The 19,530-nt window shown below is 42.9% G+C and overlaps 1 protein-coding gene across 1 annotated transcript in view; it reads right to left on the minus strand.

Annotated features, from left to right (window-relative positions):
- Positions 1-19,530, minus strand: part of LOC144141416 (uncharacterized) — an 88,728-nt gene that overhangs the window by 45,650 nt on the left and 23,548 nt on the right. Inside the window, exons 3-4 of the mRNA XM_077672984.1 lie at positions 16,712-16,744; positions 2,833-2,868 (exon numbers count right to left, since the gene is read on the minus strand). Of these exons, the coding sequence (XP_077529110.1) occupies positions 2,833-2,868; positions 16,712-16,744 (69 nt within the window). The remainder of the gene's footprint in view (positions 1-2,832; positions 2,869-16,711; positions 16,745-19,530) is intronic.

A 19,530-nucleotide genomic window follows, 5' to 3' on the forward strand; every position in this document is an offset into this window, starting at 1 on the left:
AATGAACCTGAACAAAACCGCGAATAAATGAGACACCAATAAAGCAAGAACAAATTATTCATCGCTAGCGCTGCAGTGCACGAGCCCGCCACCGTATGCCGCCCAGCAAAATTTTCGTGACGACGAAAGCCCAGCCCACACATATGTGTGGGTGCATTTTTCAAGCGTGATCAGAGTACGCACACGAAGGGAACGGGTGTGTTTTTTAGGCGATCGTGTGTTCCCATGTTCTGAAAATCGCGTCTTACGCTTGTTATTCAGAAAATACGATATAGCAAGAAGAAATACCAGCTTTCATTGTGAAGGCGGCTAGCGTGATTGCGACGACTTGGGCGCCGTTTTAATATGCGATTTCTCGCCCCCTGGGGGCGAAATGAGTAAACCACCGAAACCAATAAAGTCTCTGAAGCGTTCGCAGTGAATACCCAGGGCTCTGAAACCGAAACCGAAACAGGTGCCACTTAGTAAACGAATTTGTTGACCCACACGTTTGTGTGGGCTGGGCCGTAAAGGGTTAATTAGTGAATCGATCTTAGAGCATGTATGTGCTGCGCACTATAACCGTCAGCACGGTGTTATTTGTGGCAACGTTCCTAGACTTCTAAACTGGTTTTGACGCGTATCTTTCGTATACCTTGGCTGCTATTGGCTACTCAGCCTTTTTGAGGCCACAATGCCCTACTTTCGAAACTATTTTGTTGAATAAACCCACTGTCAATTGGTAATTAGAGGCAGTTCGGCGTTATAGGTGGCGACGTTCTCCAACTCGCGAAAACTCGTTTTGGAGCGTATATTGATTGTGCATTAGCTACTTCAGACTGCTCATTTTCTTTCATGGCGCATTAGCCAAATTTTTTAAAGTACTTCAAAGCACACATGTGCTTTGCAAAAGCTACAGCAGAGAGTTTAGCTTATGTGATTTATTTTAATTACATAAAATAAGACAATATAAAACCACCTAAGCATACTTCTAGGATGATTCAAGCCATTAACCCCTTCCCTTTAGAATTGTTCCGCAACCAGTTATTCCCATAACTTGGGAAACCGTATTCTTGGCAACCGATCCCAAAAATGTCTGTGCTAACTTTTTATCGTGGTCTTAATAAGTATACCAAAGATGATATGTTCACAAACTATTGCCGTCTAAAATGCTACAAGGCGATGGATCACACCACACTTGTTAAAATTGATTAAAAAAATTGGCTCCAATCCACATTGTGAAGGTGGTTGGACTGTGAGGCTGTACACGATAACCACCACAATTATCCAAGCGGCTTCACGTAATTCAAACGCGTGACTTCACTAGGACGGAAACCAGAGGCTCTGCCAGCGGTTTCCTGCTATTCGCCGGGGCGGTTTCCAGAATACAAAAGCGTCGGCAGAACGAAAACGGAAAAGAACATCTTTCGAAGGTTGATGGATAGAGCGCACGCGTGCAAATGGCGTCGTCTCGTACACTGCCTCCGCCTCACTCTTGTTTTATGTGTCACCTCAAGAAGCGCTCTGCCCTTCCGCAGAAGCTGAATCCAAACCACCGCCTTTCCTCGTCCCTACATGTGTGCGTAGGTTAGTGGGAAATACGACGGTCCCAGGCACCATTCTTCGCAGTGCCAGAAGTTTGTTTGCGTAGCCTTGGTGTAGCCAATAGCCAGTCGTAGCCTGGGGTGTTTGTGTAGCCAATCCTAGGGTGGAAGTTTTCTGCTGACGCAGACAAGAACGTTTTCTTATCTGGTTAGAGATGTACTGCTTCGCTTTAAAAAAAGATGCCTTCGATGCGTGATTCATCTAGGTGAAAAATATGGACCAACTACGATGCCTTAAAAAATTAGAAAATAGTGTGACCACCTGCGTCCTCCGGCTAAACGTGCTTACCTGTTAAACTGTTCAATTCCTAATTAATCAAAAATCTGGTGTTTTGTGGAAGAGACTCAACAATGTACTGGGCCGACAGCGGAAACCTGTGCATGGTACAGAACTAACTTTAAATGGTGCACCCTCGCCTGGTGCAAAGTTGGCTAACGCTTCAACGCGTTTTTGTAATTAATAAAAACTATTCTTATAATGCGGGTATTTTGGATCACTTACCAACCAGTAACTTTAGTAGCGTGTATCAATCCCCAACCGATACCGATGACATCTTTTGCAGGTTTCCCATCATTTAGTAAGAGTAAAATCACAAAGAAAACTTTTTCCAGGCTGCGGCAGCCGCTTTTCTAGTGGGCACGATAAGCGAAAACGCCCATGTGTTAATCATTTTGGCACACGTAAACGAGGTGGTCAAAATTAATTCGTAACCCTCCTCCAAGGCGCTCCTCATTGCATGTGTATTGTAAGCACGTTCAACCGCCATTATCAATTGCTAACAGCAAAGCATGTAACGCCATAACAATCAAATCCTACAAATTAGGTACACTTTGGATCTCACCGGCCCTGTCCTTCATCACGTGTAGAAGCTTGCATTAGAAAAAGGCGTGTTCGAAATGGGAATTAACAATAAAAAATAGGGTTATATTTAAAGGTGGCGAAAGAAATAAACTAGCTACTTCTCGACCACCAGCGATCCTTCCCGTAGTTCTAAAAAAACTGGGTAAAGTAATCACTAAAAGAATGTCCCATTTTTCTGAAAAAAATATTAACTTATTGAGAGTTTGGTATTAGAAACCATGTTTCAACCGAATGTGCGCTTCTAACGCAAATATTATTCTGAAGGCGATTGAGAATAGGCTGTTAACATTGGGGATTTTCGTAGACTTTTGGAATATGTTACAGTGATTTAAACATACTGTATTACTAAAAAACTCTCAAGCAAAGGTTTTCGAGGTGTATACATACCGGCTGTTGTAATTCTATTATATTCTCACTATGGATCTGTAATGGACAATAAAATATTGCATCATTAGAAAAAAAAATAGAAGTGCTTCAAGGATGCATTCTCTGGCCTTCATTATTCCGACTTTTTATTGGTGACATCTTCGATATTGATGACGCCTGCACATGTGTTATTTATGCAGAAGACACCACCTTACTGTTTTTGCTGAAGATACTAAGAAAGTTTTACGTGATGCAAACAATATTCTAATTAAACTGGGTAACTAGAGCGCACTTATATCATTACAATAAAGACTATTAAAACCAGGGTGTCGAACCATACTTTTTTAGTGTTCAGTTCGAACCGGTTTGAACCAGTTCAAACGGGTACAAACGGGCTCGGAGAAAAAAAAACACAGGCGTGTTTTTGTTGTTATGTAAGTGCTCGGTTTTCATTTCTTTATCAAGTCGGTATAAAAACCAAGTTATAATGTAGCTTTATTTGTGTATATGGGTGGTCTTGGCCAAAATAAAGTGGCCCTGCAACAGTTTTTTTTTCAGTTTTGATTTAAATCTTGAATGCTTGCAGAGAATAGTCACCCAACACATCCAGTACTTATATTAGGGGGTCGCAAAGTGCTCAGCCTAAAACCTCTAATCTCTCCTCATCAGAACACTTGGAAACTTGCTTAAAATATTTTGTAGCGTCAGCTACACTGGCCGAGGTTGAGCGGTTTCGCGTGTGCCGTGAAGGGCCGTTCTGTGCAAGCGTGAGTGGCATGGGATTGTATTGTATTGGCTTAGCTTGGCTTGGCTGCCCTTGGCTTCGATTGAATTCGATTTGGATTGTATTGGATCCGATTGGATTAAAGTGGATTGTGTTCGATTGTGTTGCGTCATAGCCATGCCAGACGCACTGGCGTCGGCGCGTTTTCTAGATTGCGCATTAGCCAAATCTGACGCTGCACGGGAGCCGGTTGATAGTCGTTTTGCGTGGCTCGTGAAGAGCCGTGCTGAGCATGTTTGAGGTGCAGTGACTGGACAGGAATGTACTGGACTGAACTGGACTGGACAGAATTAGAATGAATTGGACTGGACTTGACTGGACTGGATTGACTGGATTGCTGAACCTTAGCTCACGCTACGTATATCCTGGCATAACAAAGCCAAGCTACTACTACTTTTTTTCTGTCTTTCCCGCCCTTGGCATCCTTCTACCACTGGAATGAGGTCATAACAGCGGCTTAGTGGCTATTTGTCGTCTTTGCTTAAGTTGCGACTTTAAGAAGAATGCCACAAAAGCGAAGCAGTAACGGCAGGCGTATCTGCAATGACGTGCAAATCACCGACCCCTGCCCTGTGCTGGCACTAGCTATAGCTTTCGCAGTGCTTCTGGATGCGAAGAAAAGAGTGAAAGCGTTGAACTAGCGTTGAAGAGTTTTTTTACTGTACAATCTACTGCAAAATATTTTCTATTGTAGGCCTCGGAATACCACATCAACTGAAGAAAAATAAAAGGTTTACATGGACGTATAAATATGAAAGCATTACTCTTTATGACCGCAAGTTTCTTTTTGTTATTTTGTTTCGTTTATTTTTATATTTTATTTTATTCTTGGCAAATAACATTTCAGTTGAAACCCTGCTGTTGTTTTCTTGTGGAAACAAAATAAAAATTGTTGGATAATTACGATACCCCGTAATGCGAAATTTCAATGCAGCGCGAACGGTAGCCCAATCGCTGACGCCGAATAACTGCAGCGTCTCAGGAAGTGTTCACGCGATCAGCAAATGCGCGATGGCGCGTGGTATACCATGTCGTTATCTCGTGAGGCGTCGCCGCTGTGAAGCACATCTCGCGCGGTTTAGGAATTCCACCCGCCCCCTAACACTTTCGTCATTTTTTATCCACCCCTTTTCTGATCTCTCTATATTTGGTGGCGCCTTCGTTCTCTCGGACAGAACGATTACGACACTGAGGAACTACACGAAAGCAAAGGAGCCGTCAGTTAAGTGCTGTGCTCTAACGCATGGCTCTTCGTAGCCGCCGCTGTGCCGCCCTGCGATCACTCTCTTCGACGACCAGTGATAGGCCGCACATCGTCTCCAAATATAGCATACTCGCCACAGTCTTCTGGATGGAAAAGATTTAGTCTCCTGTCCAGTCGGCAGCACCCCGGTGCATCAGACACCTTCCCCGTCAAAGCATTCTCGCCAGAATCTTCTGGCAATGGACAGCATCCCTTCAGGTTGTGTATTGTCCCATCCTACTAAGCAGGCGATTCGTCCGTCCACAATCTTTTTTGGTACCCCAGAGTGTAGCCATAGCGCGGCATTTTTTGTCTCCGCCCGCGCCACCTCCCCCCGGGGGGTCTCGTGATGGGCCACCTCTCTTCCCCAAATGAGGCATCCTCGCAGGAATCTTCTGCCTGGCAGGCAGGCGGGCAGGCAGGCCGGCACGCGGGCAGGTAGTTTACTGGCAAGTGGGCAGGCTATTTGACTGGCAGGAGAGCCTGCGGGCCCGCTATATTTTTTTGGTTCCATCAAGGGTCTCCGCACACACGCGCTCACACACCCCTATTTTCGCAGAATGAAGCAAAACATTTTGCCCCGTAAATACCCAGGTTGCTCTGCTTCTCTTTTTTCGCACCCCTTGGTTTAAAGGCGCTTCAGCTTTAACACGAAAATATTAGCAGTGCTTGAAGTCTAAACTAGTCGGGCTTCGGAGCCAACCTCTGACTGTCAAGCGTGGTGGCTGGTGGCTTTTAGAGCAAATTCCTCCTTTTAACCTTTTATCTGCTAACAGATCGCTTAGAAAGAAAGAACGGCTTTAATGACTCGTTGGACGGGATGTATAGGAGAGCGAACCACCGGATATAGGAACTTGCTAATGGCATTTGAGCGACAGGTGACAGCGATTTGGCTTTAAAAAAGATTGAATTCATTGAAGTCACAAGCATTATTAATTAGCCCTCCTACGGAGAGAGAAAATGAACTTTAAATATTCGAAAAAGTTTCAGAGTGGCGTACTCATTCAAGGGCACCGAGTCAACAGCTGTTTCCATCAAGGGCAGCTGATATTCCAGGCCGGAGCTGGCCAAGGCCCTCTCCCAAGTCTCTATGGAGACGTGTAGGCTGAGTGTATCTAGGTATATATAGACTTGTCGCAGCCGCCTACTATGTGTATGAGCTTCCCAGGCTCTCCACAGAAGCGACGAAATGGAGCGAATTGTGTCCGGTCAAAGGTGAAGTCTGTATGGGTGTGGGAAGGTGTTAAATCGCAGGGGGCGGAGTAATCTATTCTGGTTATGATAGCGATTTGTGCTACGGAAGAGCCTATAGTGCTGCGTAATTTCCTGGTATGTGACTGCAGGATGGATGCCCCCGCGCTCGGCTTCGTCAGCGCTGGCTAAGTGGGTCACATCTCGAGCCACGAGGCTGGTGATCTTGTTTGCCGGGGATGCGAGTATGAGCTAGTGCCCATAACATCCTGGCTGGTCTCGTTAGTGGTCTCTGATCGATCATTCTTGGTGTTGCGACATGCAATGGGTAAAAATGCGAATGCGACATGCGAATGGTAAAAATATCTTCAGAAGCAAGGTAGGGTACCGAAATAGAAAACTACAAATCCGAGTTTTGATGCCCCGGGAACTCTTCGGAACGGTTCCTTCCATTCATTCCGGTTCGGGTTCAGTTCCAAAATAGCCGGAAAAATTACGGTTTCGGTTGGCTTCGGTTCCCGGCAGAAATTCGGGATTGGTTACGGTTTTCGGTTAGTTTCCGGTTCCGGTTTGACACTCTGTCTAAAACAAACGCAATTCTTTCATAGACCCATACATTTTATTCGAGTAGGGGCAACCACCTAAGCATTGGTGCTTAGAGACTCGAAATTGTTCCTCATGTGAAATAGCTGGCGCTCTTTTTGAGAAACATTTAACGTAAAGCAAACACGCGAAAATGTTTTGAGCAAACTTGTGCGCGTCGGTGGCGTCTTCACAACGTTGTGGTTTCTTCTACCGAATGAAATAAAACTTTAAATTCACCATTCATTTTTGCTCTCAGCCAAAATACTGCCTATCAATTTAGGGTGGTACGACCAACTACAATTATACTAGGCTACATCTACTACCAAAGAGATTCGTGCGAACTGTCTCTCTCCCTGCTTATGATGCTCACAAAAAACCAAGTTAGAAGTCTCGGCTTGCGTCCGCTCACACACAACATGAAAAAACTTTTCTGGAGAGACAGTACTCAAACAAAAACAAATTCTAGTGTTTTTTCAAAACTGTCTAACCTTACTCCAAGTGATAAAATTTATAACACATCATTTGGAACACTGCTATATGGCCTACCCACATACCAATCGCGAAAAACAATAAATTTTTTAGACGTTACCATATCTGTTAACTATACTTATTCAATAAATAATCTTCAGTTTGCAAAAATATTAATTGTTGCTTTTTTCTCCTATAGCAACTAAGAAGTGCTTTTGTTTTGTTTCCGTTAATATGCTTACTAGGTTAAGTTGCTGCCAATGACTAAATATTTTTGACAACAGTGATTATGTATTTAATTGTACTGTTTTCATCGTGTATAAGCGTACACATTTGTTATACAAATACATTAAAGGGTGCAGGCCCAGTCAAACCAGTTTTGTTTGCTTTCTTTCCGTGCTCCAGACAACTGTATACTGTCGATTTTGATGTGAACTGTCAATGTCTTGGTAAACGACCCAAGGGTTGACTGACAGAATGACTGACTGAATCGTACTGGTGGTGACTTTGCATTTGAAACTCTTTTGGAACCTATAGTTTGTATTCTCTACCTATTAGAGACAGCTCAGTCTGAATGAGGCGACTTTCCAAAACATGTTTCAGTTTCGGTGAAACTATATTTATGGTGAAGTGAAGTGAAGTGAAGTGAAGTTTATTTTCCTTTTCATAGAAAAGAGGGGACCGAGGCAAAAGGCGGTTAAGCCTGACGAGGCCTCGGTACCCTAAGCCTGTAAGTAGTACAGATGCAAACGCAAAAACACTTAATACATAGAATGGGCAGCAATCAAAATACAAAAGTAATATATAAGCAGTAACACTTACTAGAATACAAAACATGTGCACAATCATGGGCAAATACAAATTGATACTTGTACGAGTTCAATTTCGTACATACGGATGAAATAAAGTAAATCATTCGACTTAAGTACTTGTGTGAAAAAGATAGAACAATAGATATATACACATACATACACATACGCATATAGAAAAATAGAAAAAACTCATCAGGAAAGGGGAATTTGTTTAGCGCATTGGGTACCTGACAACTCAGTTTTTGTTCACCGTAATTTTTTCGCGTTCGCGGAACTCTTAGTTTTACTACGCGAAGATTGTAACCTATGTTGCTATCAGGAACAGAGTACAAGCGATTCTGGTGAATGTATTGAAGAAGCCGCAGATAATACACTTGGTCGGCTTTTATTATGGAGTGTTTTACAAACAATGGTTGCGTGCGTAAGTTTCGTGGTGCACCATAATATCCCTCAATAGCACGCAAGGCTCTTTTTTGCAGGACAAGTAATTTTTGGTAATTGGAAGACGTGGTCGTACCCCAAACAAGATTACAATAAGAAAGTCTTGAAAAAAACAGGGCATTATACATAGACACTTTTAACCAAACAGGCAGTAGATTAGAAATCCTATAAAATAGGCCAACAATTTTACTTAGTTCAGAAGTAAGTTTGGAAATATGAACAGACCACGAAAGATTTTCATTAAACCACACACCAAGAAATTTTTGGGAAGAAACTTGATTGATTGTTATACTGTCATAATGAATATGTATACAATTAGTTTCCACTGTGTTGATGGGCTTGAAAATAATATATTTCGTTTTGCTTATATTTAAACTAAGCTTATTCCTCTGTAACCAATCACGAAGGTTGATTAAATAAGCATTGACCATATTTTGAAGCGCCGGTAATGAACAGGAAGAGAAGAAAAGATTAGTGTCATCAGCGTACATCACCAGATCGGGAGAGTTATGTATGCCGGCTAGGTCATTGATATATGTAATGAATAATAACGGCCCTAGTACTGATCCCTGTGGGACACCATGCTTAACCACCTGTATATCAGAGGATATGTTATTTGTTCGAACATATTGGGACCTATTGCTCAGATAACTCCGCAATAGGTTCAACGCAATACCTCTAACCCCATAGTTACAAAGTTTCTTAAGAAGGGTCTCATGGTGTACGCAATCAAATGCCTTGCGAAAATCTAAAAATAGGCCAAGGGTACATTTTTTGTTTTCAATATTATCTATTATTTTGTCTTTAACAACTAACAGTGCTTGCTCTGTGGTCTTATTTTTCGTGAACCCATATTGTGAATCAACAATCACATTATATTTGTGCAGAAAATCGGCTATCCTAGAATTGATAATACCTTCAAAAATTTTTGACAACACAGGCAGAACAGAAATTGGTCGGTAATTCGACAGTTCATTTATATTGCCTCCTTTATGTACTGGAACTACTCGGGCCAATTTGAGATCTTCAGGAAAAACACCAGTTGACAGCATTAGATTTGCAATGTGTGACAAGACATCGCATATAACGGCGCAAACGTGCTTTAACGGGATCACCTTTATATCATCGTACCCTGCAGATACGTCATTTTTTAAAGAAAGGATCAATGTAGCTATTTCTTGAGGAGTTGTGGGGGCGAGTACTATAGAATTGAATAAGGGAGTGGTGAGGCTCAGTGAGCTATTTACAGGAGTTTGCGTGACAGAATTTGGAGAAGCGACATTAATAAAGTAGTCATTCAGGGCATTTGATAGCTCGTGACCAGTTAATTTACCATTTTCTGTGATTATTTCATCAAGTTGCATAGATTTGGTTTTATTGGTCAAGTTGTTGAGCTCTCGCCAAACTTTACGACTATCATTTTGAATGCGGGAGAAATTTCTTACATAGTAGTCCGATTTCGCGTTTTTTAGATCTTTGTTGAGTTTATTTCGATATTTTTTATACTCAGCAAGTAGAGTGAGATTTCTGCTGCTGAGAAAATCGTGATACATGCTATTTTTCTTCCTGATCCTTGAGTAAAGTGATTGGTTCATCCAAGGCTTCTTAAACTTCTTAGGAATAATTTTTCTTTCTATTTGTGGGAAGGCGGTGTTATATTGGGTTATGAACATATCTATGAAAGCAGAATATGCTTCATTGACTTCCGTGATCTTGTATACGGGCTCCCAATTAGTATCTTCGATTCGTTTGTGAAAGTCGTTGAGCGCAAGATCATTGAAATCTCTGATCATGTGGGTAACAGTGTTTGTTATGGCATTTATTTTGAGGGGTATGAAGCAAAATATCGGCAAATGGTCACTAATATCGGAAGATATTACTCCAGACTGAGTGTGCGGAAGCTGTACATTGGAGATACAAACGTCTAATAATGTGGCCGTGTTGCAAGTTATTCTAGTCGGTAAACTGATATAATTAATACATGCATACGAGGAAAGGAGACTCTGCAATTCCCTTGCATGAGCGGCGTCCGATAATAAGTCAATGTTTAGGTCACCCATTAAAATAAAGGGTAGCTTAGTGGAGTCGAGGAAAAGGAAGAGGCTTTCCAAAAAATCGAAGAATTGTGATTTGTTACCCTGAGGGGGTCTGTACATAGCAACAACGATTATATTCTTGAGCGATATAGCTAAACATTCAACATTGGAATTTGTGATTGTAACATCGCCAATCACAGAATGTGAGTGACATTTTTTAACATATACAGCAAGCCCACCCCCTCTTCCATGGGGCCTGGATAAACCATTGTAAACATAGTTATCGAAGGAGCACACATCGCTGTCAGTGCCAAACCATGTTTCTGAGAAAAGCATAACGTCGAACTCAACCGACAGTGACCCAAGTAATAAATCAACCTCGTCTCGCTTGTTTTTCATGCTACGAATGTTAACATGGAAGGCTGAAAACAATTTTTTGTTGACACTGCTAAAGCTAGAATTAAAGTGATCGGTTTTGTATCTAATACAGGCAGGTGGAAAATGCATGGTGACAATTCAGGGGTGACGAGCATGCTTCAAACGTCTCATTCTTATTTCGCCATCTTGGTCAGATCAGACAAGTCCTGTATCCTCACAGCGTCCATTTGTTCGTCTTTCCGCGCAAAAACCTTTCCTCCGCTCGTCCAGACAAATTTCCATGCCACTTCCTTTTAGCGGGCAATAGCGGCACCAAGCAGCTGTTTGTTGGCCTGAGTAAGATGCTCGTTGACGTACACTGCGTTGGCCTGAGACAAGCCGAGCTGCTTAGTTGTGAGCTTCTGCTTCCTAGCCTTAGCAAGAAGCGCGTGGCGCTTATCCCTCCGGACGAAGCGAACCACGATATTGGTCTCGCCTGGCTTCCGCGTTGGGATTCGGTGACACGTGTCAATGTCATGGCTAGAAACGGGCTCTTTGAGAACGTCGCCGATTTTTTTGACAACGTCAACAGGATCCTCGTCTGAGCTGATACCCTTTATTTCCAAGTTATTTAGCCTTGTGTACTGCTCCAGCTCGTCAACTCTCCGCGTTAAGCGCTTGTTTTCGTCTTGAAGGGCTTCATTAGCTTCGAGCAGATGAGCTATTTCCTGTCGAAGTGCCTTCAGGCCGGCACCGATCGCTTTTGTTTCGTCACATGTATCACTACAAAACTTAACACTATCTTTCACACTCCGCAACTCGGTTCTCATTTCTCGTTTGAAGTCTTCGAGAGCCTTCATAATCTCCTTAGCGTTGCCAGCCATGTATCAAAGTAAAAGTTTGGCAGCAGTGCGCAGCAATTTGACAAGGGGATACTGTTTCAACAACGCCAAAGTCTTACTTGCACAAAACAGGTAGGTTAGCGAACTTGGAGACCGCTTTCGCACCTTTGCCAAACTGAGCAGCCACCCGTGATGCCGATGGTAGCCTCCCACGCTGATTGGTGGGCGATAGGGCGATGATCAAAGTAGCGTTGGAAGCCACGCCGTTGAGTCAACAATCTTGGATCCGGCCGGATGCGTGAGCGGCTGCTCTTCCAAAGGGCGCTGTCAACCCACTGCACCCGAGAGGAACACGGGAGTGATCCAACCGACTGGCGCTCGCTGCACCACTCTTGCGAAGTGAACTAGCTGCGATGACCAGTTGTCGTAGCCAGGCGTTGCGCTGCTCGTTGAAGGCACACAAACCACACCTTCACTTCAGTGTCGCGAATCCACTAGTCACTGGAGCCAGGAGCAAGGGAAGCTGCGTAGCAGCCAAGTCAAATTCCAAGTTTCATCAAACTTAGCAGATTCCGAAGTCTGCGCTGGCCACACTGATACCAAGATGGCTGCGCCCACACGCAAAACGGCCACGGTAGGTTTGTGCACTTTCTTCGCAAATTCTTGGCCAATTCAGACGCAGTTTCTTGTTTTTTAGCCTAATTGTAAGTTCCGATGGAAGTTTGTGGCAAGGAATGATCGCTGAGGGTGAAGTTTCAGCCGGATTCAATCAAAATTCGGTGGTTAGGCTTGACCGCCGCCTTACTTGTTTTTCCGGCAGATTTCAACGGTTCCAGGGGCTCCTGAGGAATAATCTTGTTTTGTCCAGGTTCCAGGATGCTTCATGAGTTTCTGGCGAGCCTTTTCGATCGTTGTACTACTTGAATTCCCTTGAAAAACTTGTTTTTGGCCGGAGCCCAAGTGGGAGCCCCCCAACAACTGCTTGGCTTGGCTTGGCTTAACTAGCTATTACGGACAGTCGACTCCTATTGATGGTCACTTCGCCGAAATTTTGAATCTATTGAGAGCATACATTTGCAGTTCACGTGCTGTTACAAACAGTTAGATCTTTTTGGAGGCCTCTTTACCCAACATTTCCCTGCATTTTGGAGCTTAATACTTGTTTGTACTAGCTATAGGAGCCATTTGCGTATCAGCGGTCGTGACGGTCACAAACATTCGAAATGTTTTATGGTTGATATTCACTGTAAAACAGATACTACAGACAGCTGAGATTCTCTGGTGGTGAGTTTCTTAAAAATTTTAAAACACTTTTACATTATACACTTACTATGCACAAGAATTCACAAATAGTAACGTTTAGTTCCGCAGATTTTTAGGAACATTTGACTTTTCTGGAGGATACATTTAATGTACAGTAGATACTACTGACTGTTGATTCTAAAGGGTGGACATCTTTATAATTTTGCTATTGATATAAAGCATATAAGTACTGTTCCTTACTTAAAAATATAGGTGCGAAATGCTCCGTGTTTAGTTTGTGTCATCAGCGGATACATCAAAATGCTATACAAAGCAGTTGCAATTACGCTTGGCGATGTTCGCAGGGACACTAAAAGCATTTTCTTAACCGACTTGGCCACCCTACCTTATTGCACTTGTCAAACCCCCCCCCCCCCCGACCCTCCCCCCTGAGTTTTCAACCAGAGAATTGTCCTTCAGTCACCAGTAGCTGCAATGTACAACCTAAGCGTGTTGAGTGCAAGCAATACGGAACAGTGGGAAGAAGCCGTGTATTCGAACAGGCCGCAACTGGGAAATATTTATTGTTACGTTGAACACTCGAACACACTGGAGCGAATGTAGGTCATTCATTCCTTTACACGAACTCTATCTTAGATTATTTGATGGGGCATTATAGGGTGGAGCCAGGTAAGCAGGGTTGGTGGGGGTGTTTTAGGGATCCCTGGGAGATAATTGTTCTTATCGCAGGCATTCTGAGACTCCTCAGTTTTATTTAGGTTTCTTTGTTCACAAAGATATAGGAATAAATGTTGTAGAATTGTGCAGAAATATTGAGCATGTAGCATCTCTTGTCGTTATTCTTAACAAAAAGCACAAGTTGCCTGACATACAGTTCTATCCGCCAACATCCCCTTGTGGTGATGAGGTTGCGGACGTTTTTTACAACGACGTTGAACAACACAAAAGCCTTGTATTCAAAATAAGGGGTGGAATTGGTGAAGAAGGTTTCGGTGAAAAGATGTGGCCCAGGCTCTGTGAAGAGCCACAAAGAAATGCTGGTTGTCTTCCCCAAATGGGGTAATCTTTGTATAATTATTACATTCTTCTCCGAAAACCACTACATAATCGTCTTAAGGTGGCCCAAATAGTCAAATAAAAAGTAAAATTGACATAATTTTAGCAGCAGTCACGCAGGGTACATTATTTCATAGAAATGGACAGGCAAAACAAGTGTTCACATGAACGTAAGCAGCCGGTTCCGATTGGATTTAGGAAGATAAGAACAGGCTAGCTATAGCGGAAGTCGTCTAAACTTCCCTTCTTAGGAAAAAAGTGGAACATTTTAGGTATGCCACTTTTAAACATATTCTCCCAATACTCTAATTAGGGGAAGGATCTGGACAATCAACATTCATTTTAAAAATTTGGTTACGGAATTATCACAAGCTATTCGAGAAAAAGAAACCGCACCTGTATCGGCGTTATAACATAAAACTAAGAACCTGATAGAAAAGCGATGAGATATGTTTGTTTTCTATCCGAAGAACCTAGTACCGGCTGATATTTTGAACTCAATCATCAAACGTGATGATGCCCGCATGCCTCAATTCAAGATTGCAACAGTCGATGCAACATTGAAACACAAGTAAATTACTATCCAATTAGGAAGAATCTCGCATATGGTAAAATAGAATGGATGCACTCAACGATGGGAACGCCAAAAAAGCAAACAATGCAGAGGAAATAACAAATATAGCCGAGTAATTTTTGCAAAACTAACCTCCTGAGCCTGCCACAGACGAAAGTTTTCTCAGGATTGATGTCAGGTTGCTTCCGCCTGCTACCAAAGATGAGGTAGTAACCACGCTCAAAGGAATATAGAAGGGCAACACTGCAGGACATGACAGAACTATGGCAGGTCTATTGCGCATTGTTAGTGACAATGAGATAACGTAGCTTGCATTCCTATTCTCCGAATGCTTGAGGACTAAGGGCCCTAAGCGTAACAATCGTGAATGAAGTTTTTCTGCTTAGAAAGGCAACGTCGCAGAGCTTCAAATCAGACCCCTCTGCCTTCTCTTCGTTAGCTACAAGTTTTTGGCAAAAATAATTACCAATCAAATGTGTGTGACTTTAGGTCCTTAACATCTATGAGAACCGACTGATTGCAAGAAACGTATATGAACTTCCTACCAAATTCTCGATGCCACCCAGGAGTTGGATGAGTGGTAAAACAATAACAAAGTTTGTACATTTATTTGAAAATTTGAAAAATGCGTACGACTCAATGGCCGCTTCTGTAGTAATTCAGGCTTTATGTAAATATAGAATCAGCAATCCTCACATTGTGTTTTTCAAGGATATATCCGACGGATGACCGGGAACTCTACTGCTGTATGAAAGAACCCGTTATTTCCTATACAAAAGGGTGTCCTGAAAGACGACATTATATTTCCGCAAATATATTCAGCCTCTCTAGATGGTGTGCTCAGAAAGCTTTTGTGAAGGAAAAGAGGGTGCGAATAAACAGGGAATATCGGACCCACATAATGTTTTCAGACGACATTTTCTTCTTTAGTAAAGATAGTCGACAGTTTGACAACGTACTTCTCTAATTGTCAAATAAAGACAATTAAAATCGTGCTATGAAGGCTTGGTTGCAGGATTAACAATAAGCGCCACAAGATTGTACGCAATGTTCAATATGCAAACTAGGTAACGAAATCTTTGAAACAGTAGGTAAACGCTGGTACATATCCACAGAGTTCATCCAGTAATTACGTAGTCTGCTAAACCTCAGGGGCTCACTAAGTTTTAGAGAGAAAACTTGCACCAGCCGAACAAGCTATACACATAATGCCAGGGACCACGCTTAGCGACTGGAAAACATGTACGTGGATTATGTAAGACTCGTGTGCTGCACAATAAAGCTGAAGTTGGGCGAGGAAAGTGGGTATCAGTGGGACACGTCATTCGCATGAGGGAGGACAACACATGGACCATTCATTTAACAGATTACTCCTGGTAGACCGCAAATACAAAAGGGGTGGGCCAAAAGCTAAATAAAGGGATGAACTACTAAAATGTGTGGCAAAATGTGGACTCATGAATCACTCAACAGACGCGGCGGGAGGTCATTGTGAAAGGCCTTCGTCCGGCAGTTGTCGCAACTGGACTGGTGAGGATGATGGTGGTGAGCTACTACAAGCACCCGAGTCCTATTAAAGCCGACTTTGTCCAACTATGAAGTGATTTGGAGGAAAAATGTTCTGTACCCCAGCTATTATGGTTAGTTGTACCCTATTGGTTGCGACGTTGGTTAGCTTTTAAACCTCCGTGAAAGCATACGTTTGCTCTGCTAATAAAATACAAACAAATGGACTCTTGTGTGCGATTTTTCGCAACTCTTTAGACGTTGAAGGGGCATGTGTGCTCTAGCTATTACATACGCTTGACGCTTATTTTTTTGGACTTTCGACGATTTTTCAATACAATTTAGCAGCGTACCTTTGACGTTTGCAAGCTATTACTCACATTCGGGTCGTGTATCTAGCGACTTTCGCCACCTTTGGCACTATTTTGTAACACAAGCTTACATATTAACACTGTAAAAGACAATTAGGTCTTATGCGAGTCATAGGATTCTTTCTGCTGAGCGTCTTTTAGCTGCGCCACCACAAGAACGTCCCTAATGTAGGAGTAAAAATAAACATGGACCCTTAAGGTAACTTGCCGGCCGGCACTATATAGAAGAGCGCAGTCTTCTGCGTTTTACGATTCAAAAATGAAAAAGGGAAGGACACAAATGTCAAATGAACGTATATTGTTCGTTTTCTTCCCACGCAACAAGCATGCCGGTTGTACAGAAATCCTCTGTTCCTCGTAATGGTACTCACCTTGACCGGAGGAAAAACAATGCCAGAGGCGCACTGCGAGAAAAAAATTTAAATATAGAAGAAGCAGCTCAGCATATTACCATTACGCATATAAGAGTTTGAAACAATGACCTAAGATTTAGTAGTATTGTTGTAGGCTTCCCATCATATACCAGGTGTTTTTTGTAGGAAATCTCTCTTACTGACAATTTAGCGAAGTGAGTGCAGAAAAATATTGGTGCAGCTTGCACTAGTGGTGCAAGGCTGCAGAAACAGCAGAGCCGGCCTCCAATTTACCTTCGTTTATCCGGCTATGGTAAATAGGCGGCCTTTTTACCTTCATCGGTAAATTAAAATAAGGTAAAAAAGGCAAATAAAGATTTACTTCCGAACGTGCAGCTGAAATTTCTGCATAACCTGCAGGCCCGGACTGCTTCGTCCACAGCTTTTTCACATCTGCTTGAAAAGGGACCGCGTTAGCTGGCGCTACAACTTGCGGCAACTGGCTTTGCAAACTCCGCGTCTGTAACGAAAAATTGACGTGAGTACTTCCCACTTTACCAGCGAACGCACATTAAGTGGGGAAGAGAACAGCACGGGAGAGATCACGTCATGAATGCCATAGCATAGAAGCCGGTTTCTTATTGCGAGGGTCGTCACTCAGGTTTTGACCTCGGAAACGTTTTCTTTGATTTTTCGCGTTTTTTGTTGCGCGGGGGCGATCTTTATGTATTTGCCTCCAGGTATTGTTTTGAGGTGGCCTAGAAAAGCAAGATGGAATGGTTGTTGTACTATATAGCCAAAAAAATGTGTCCTTAGGTTTGTGTTTTCTCTTACTTCAAAATGACACATGTGGCTCCAGTACTTTTTAAAATCTATGTATGGATATTTTGTAAGCGTTACGCACTCCCCGCTACCAGAACCGTTTTTTTTTTCTTTCCACTCTGTGCACATGTTATTGTTCACCGCAACCGGTAACCTTCTACCCCTGGGCCTTGTGGCATGACCTTGTTGTTAGGGTTGCCGGTTTTACTGTGTAAAAATCCCGGGTTCGATACACGGGACCTATCTGACCACATTTTTTCCTTGAGGCGCGCACTACCAACCGCTGCTCGTGTTCTCCTTGCGTTGTCACCCCTTTCTGCAACACTCCAAGGTTTGGTTAGACGAATGCATAACGCTCTCCTAAACAGCTCCGTTGTTAGGAGTACCATTTCTTGTCTCTAAGAATCTTCGCTTTCTTGGCCCGGTATTTACCTTGCGTCACAGGTACGTCTTTTGTTTCTATATCGTTTATATTGGGGGCGCAAATCGGTCGAGCTGCACGAATTTGCGCGTGAGCGCGTCAGTTCTCTCATCTACATAGCCGATTGTTTAAGAACCGAGGGCACCGTTATCGGTTTCTTTGTCCTGGACTTGGTTGGTGATGAAATCGCTCAATTTTTTGTCTCAAGAACTTCGTTTTAAACCTTCCTAACACCATCAGGGTAACATTTTAGCATAAAACGTTCTACTGAATAGGGACGCGACTCCCATCAGGCAGTTTAGTTTCCATGGTAGCTTTGAATTTATCAGGTCTTTTAGATCGTGCACCACCATTTGGAGGCCGAACATACAGAGCGACTAAAGACAAGCAGTCTAAACGGTTTGCCCGGAATGGCGAACAAAAATATAATCACCTGTACGCAAAGACTACTTTTGCGAGCCACCGCCCGAGAGGAATGCTGCCTCGAATCACTCGTTGGGTATCCGTCGCGATGCATGAGGAAGAAACTAGTTATGTCCAAAGATCATGCTTGGATTTTGGCCTATAGTTGCCCATGTGTGAGAGAAACAACAAAAGATGTACAGACTACGGAAGATTTTTTTCTTCAGCATAAGATTTGCTTTTTACAGAAGAGTGATTCAACAAATAATTGAAGAGGGATGGAAGAGGCTATTGAAGAAGAGGTGTCCTAGAAAAGAACCCAATTACTTCGTTTGTCCTTAGGTGTGTTAATGTTAAATATAGCCTCCAGGGGTCTCCACAGCGGCAGAACAAGGCCAACTGTAGAGTAGGGACTCGAAACTCGCCCTTCAGTTCGGGCAGAAAAGCACAAGCTTCTTTAGTCGTCGTGGCTTCCAATATGTTTGTAGAATTGCGAAGTCTCTAAGCAGTTATTGCTTGCATGAAGGTAATGCTTGGTTAGACGTTTAGGTAGCACGTTATGCCTCAATGAGCACTTGTAACGAATTATTACAATGTCCCTCTAGTAGTATTGTAGACCGAAGAAAAAATAGCCGCATAGCGTTTGAGTATTATTCAAACGTCATAGCGACCTAACAGTGCGACAGCTGCCGATAGACAAAAAAACTGACTCAACTACAGACTAATGCTGAACACAGTAACGCACAATTAAAGTTGCGTGAGCTCATTTTACTGTAAACCTTTCTGGGAGTTCTTATTCTCGAATATCTGTGTTTCTGAAGTAACAAAAGGTAGAAAGTCATTGTGAGATATCAAAGCAATTGTCAATGAATACCTAGGCGCATAACCTCCAAGACCTTCATAGTAATGTTATTTAAATTGAACTTTTAATTAAAAATATTGCCTACTTATGTCCTGGCGTGTGAGGTTACTGCCGCCAACAACTGGAGGGTCCTTTTTCTAGATCGACCAAATAATTTGCATAGCAAGGTGAGCGCCAAGGTGAGCGCTGGTAACGTCCAGGGTGTCGAGGCAACGAATTTAAAACTGGTGAAGGTTTTACTGAGCGTGCGTTCGTCCTAGTTGGAGCTCCACCGAAAGCGCCTACAAGCACGAGAAGGTTCAGACCTCGGACGTGGAGATACGCGTGAGG

This window comes from Haemaphysalis longicornis, unplaced genomic scaffold, assembly GCF_048455015.1.
Source record: "Haemaphysalis longicornis isolate Haplotype H1 unplaced genomic scaffold, Haemaphysalis longicornis Haplotype H1 scaffold_6, whole genome shotgun sequence".
NCBI lineage: Eukaryota > Metazoa > Arthropoda > Arachnida > Ixodida > Ixodidae > Haemaphysalis > Haemaphysalis longicornis.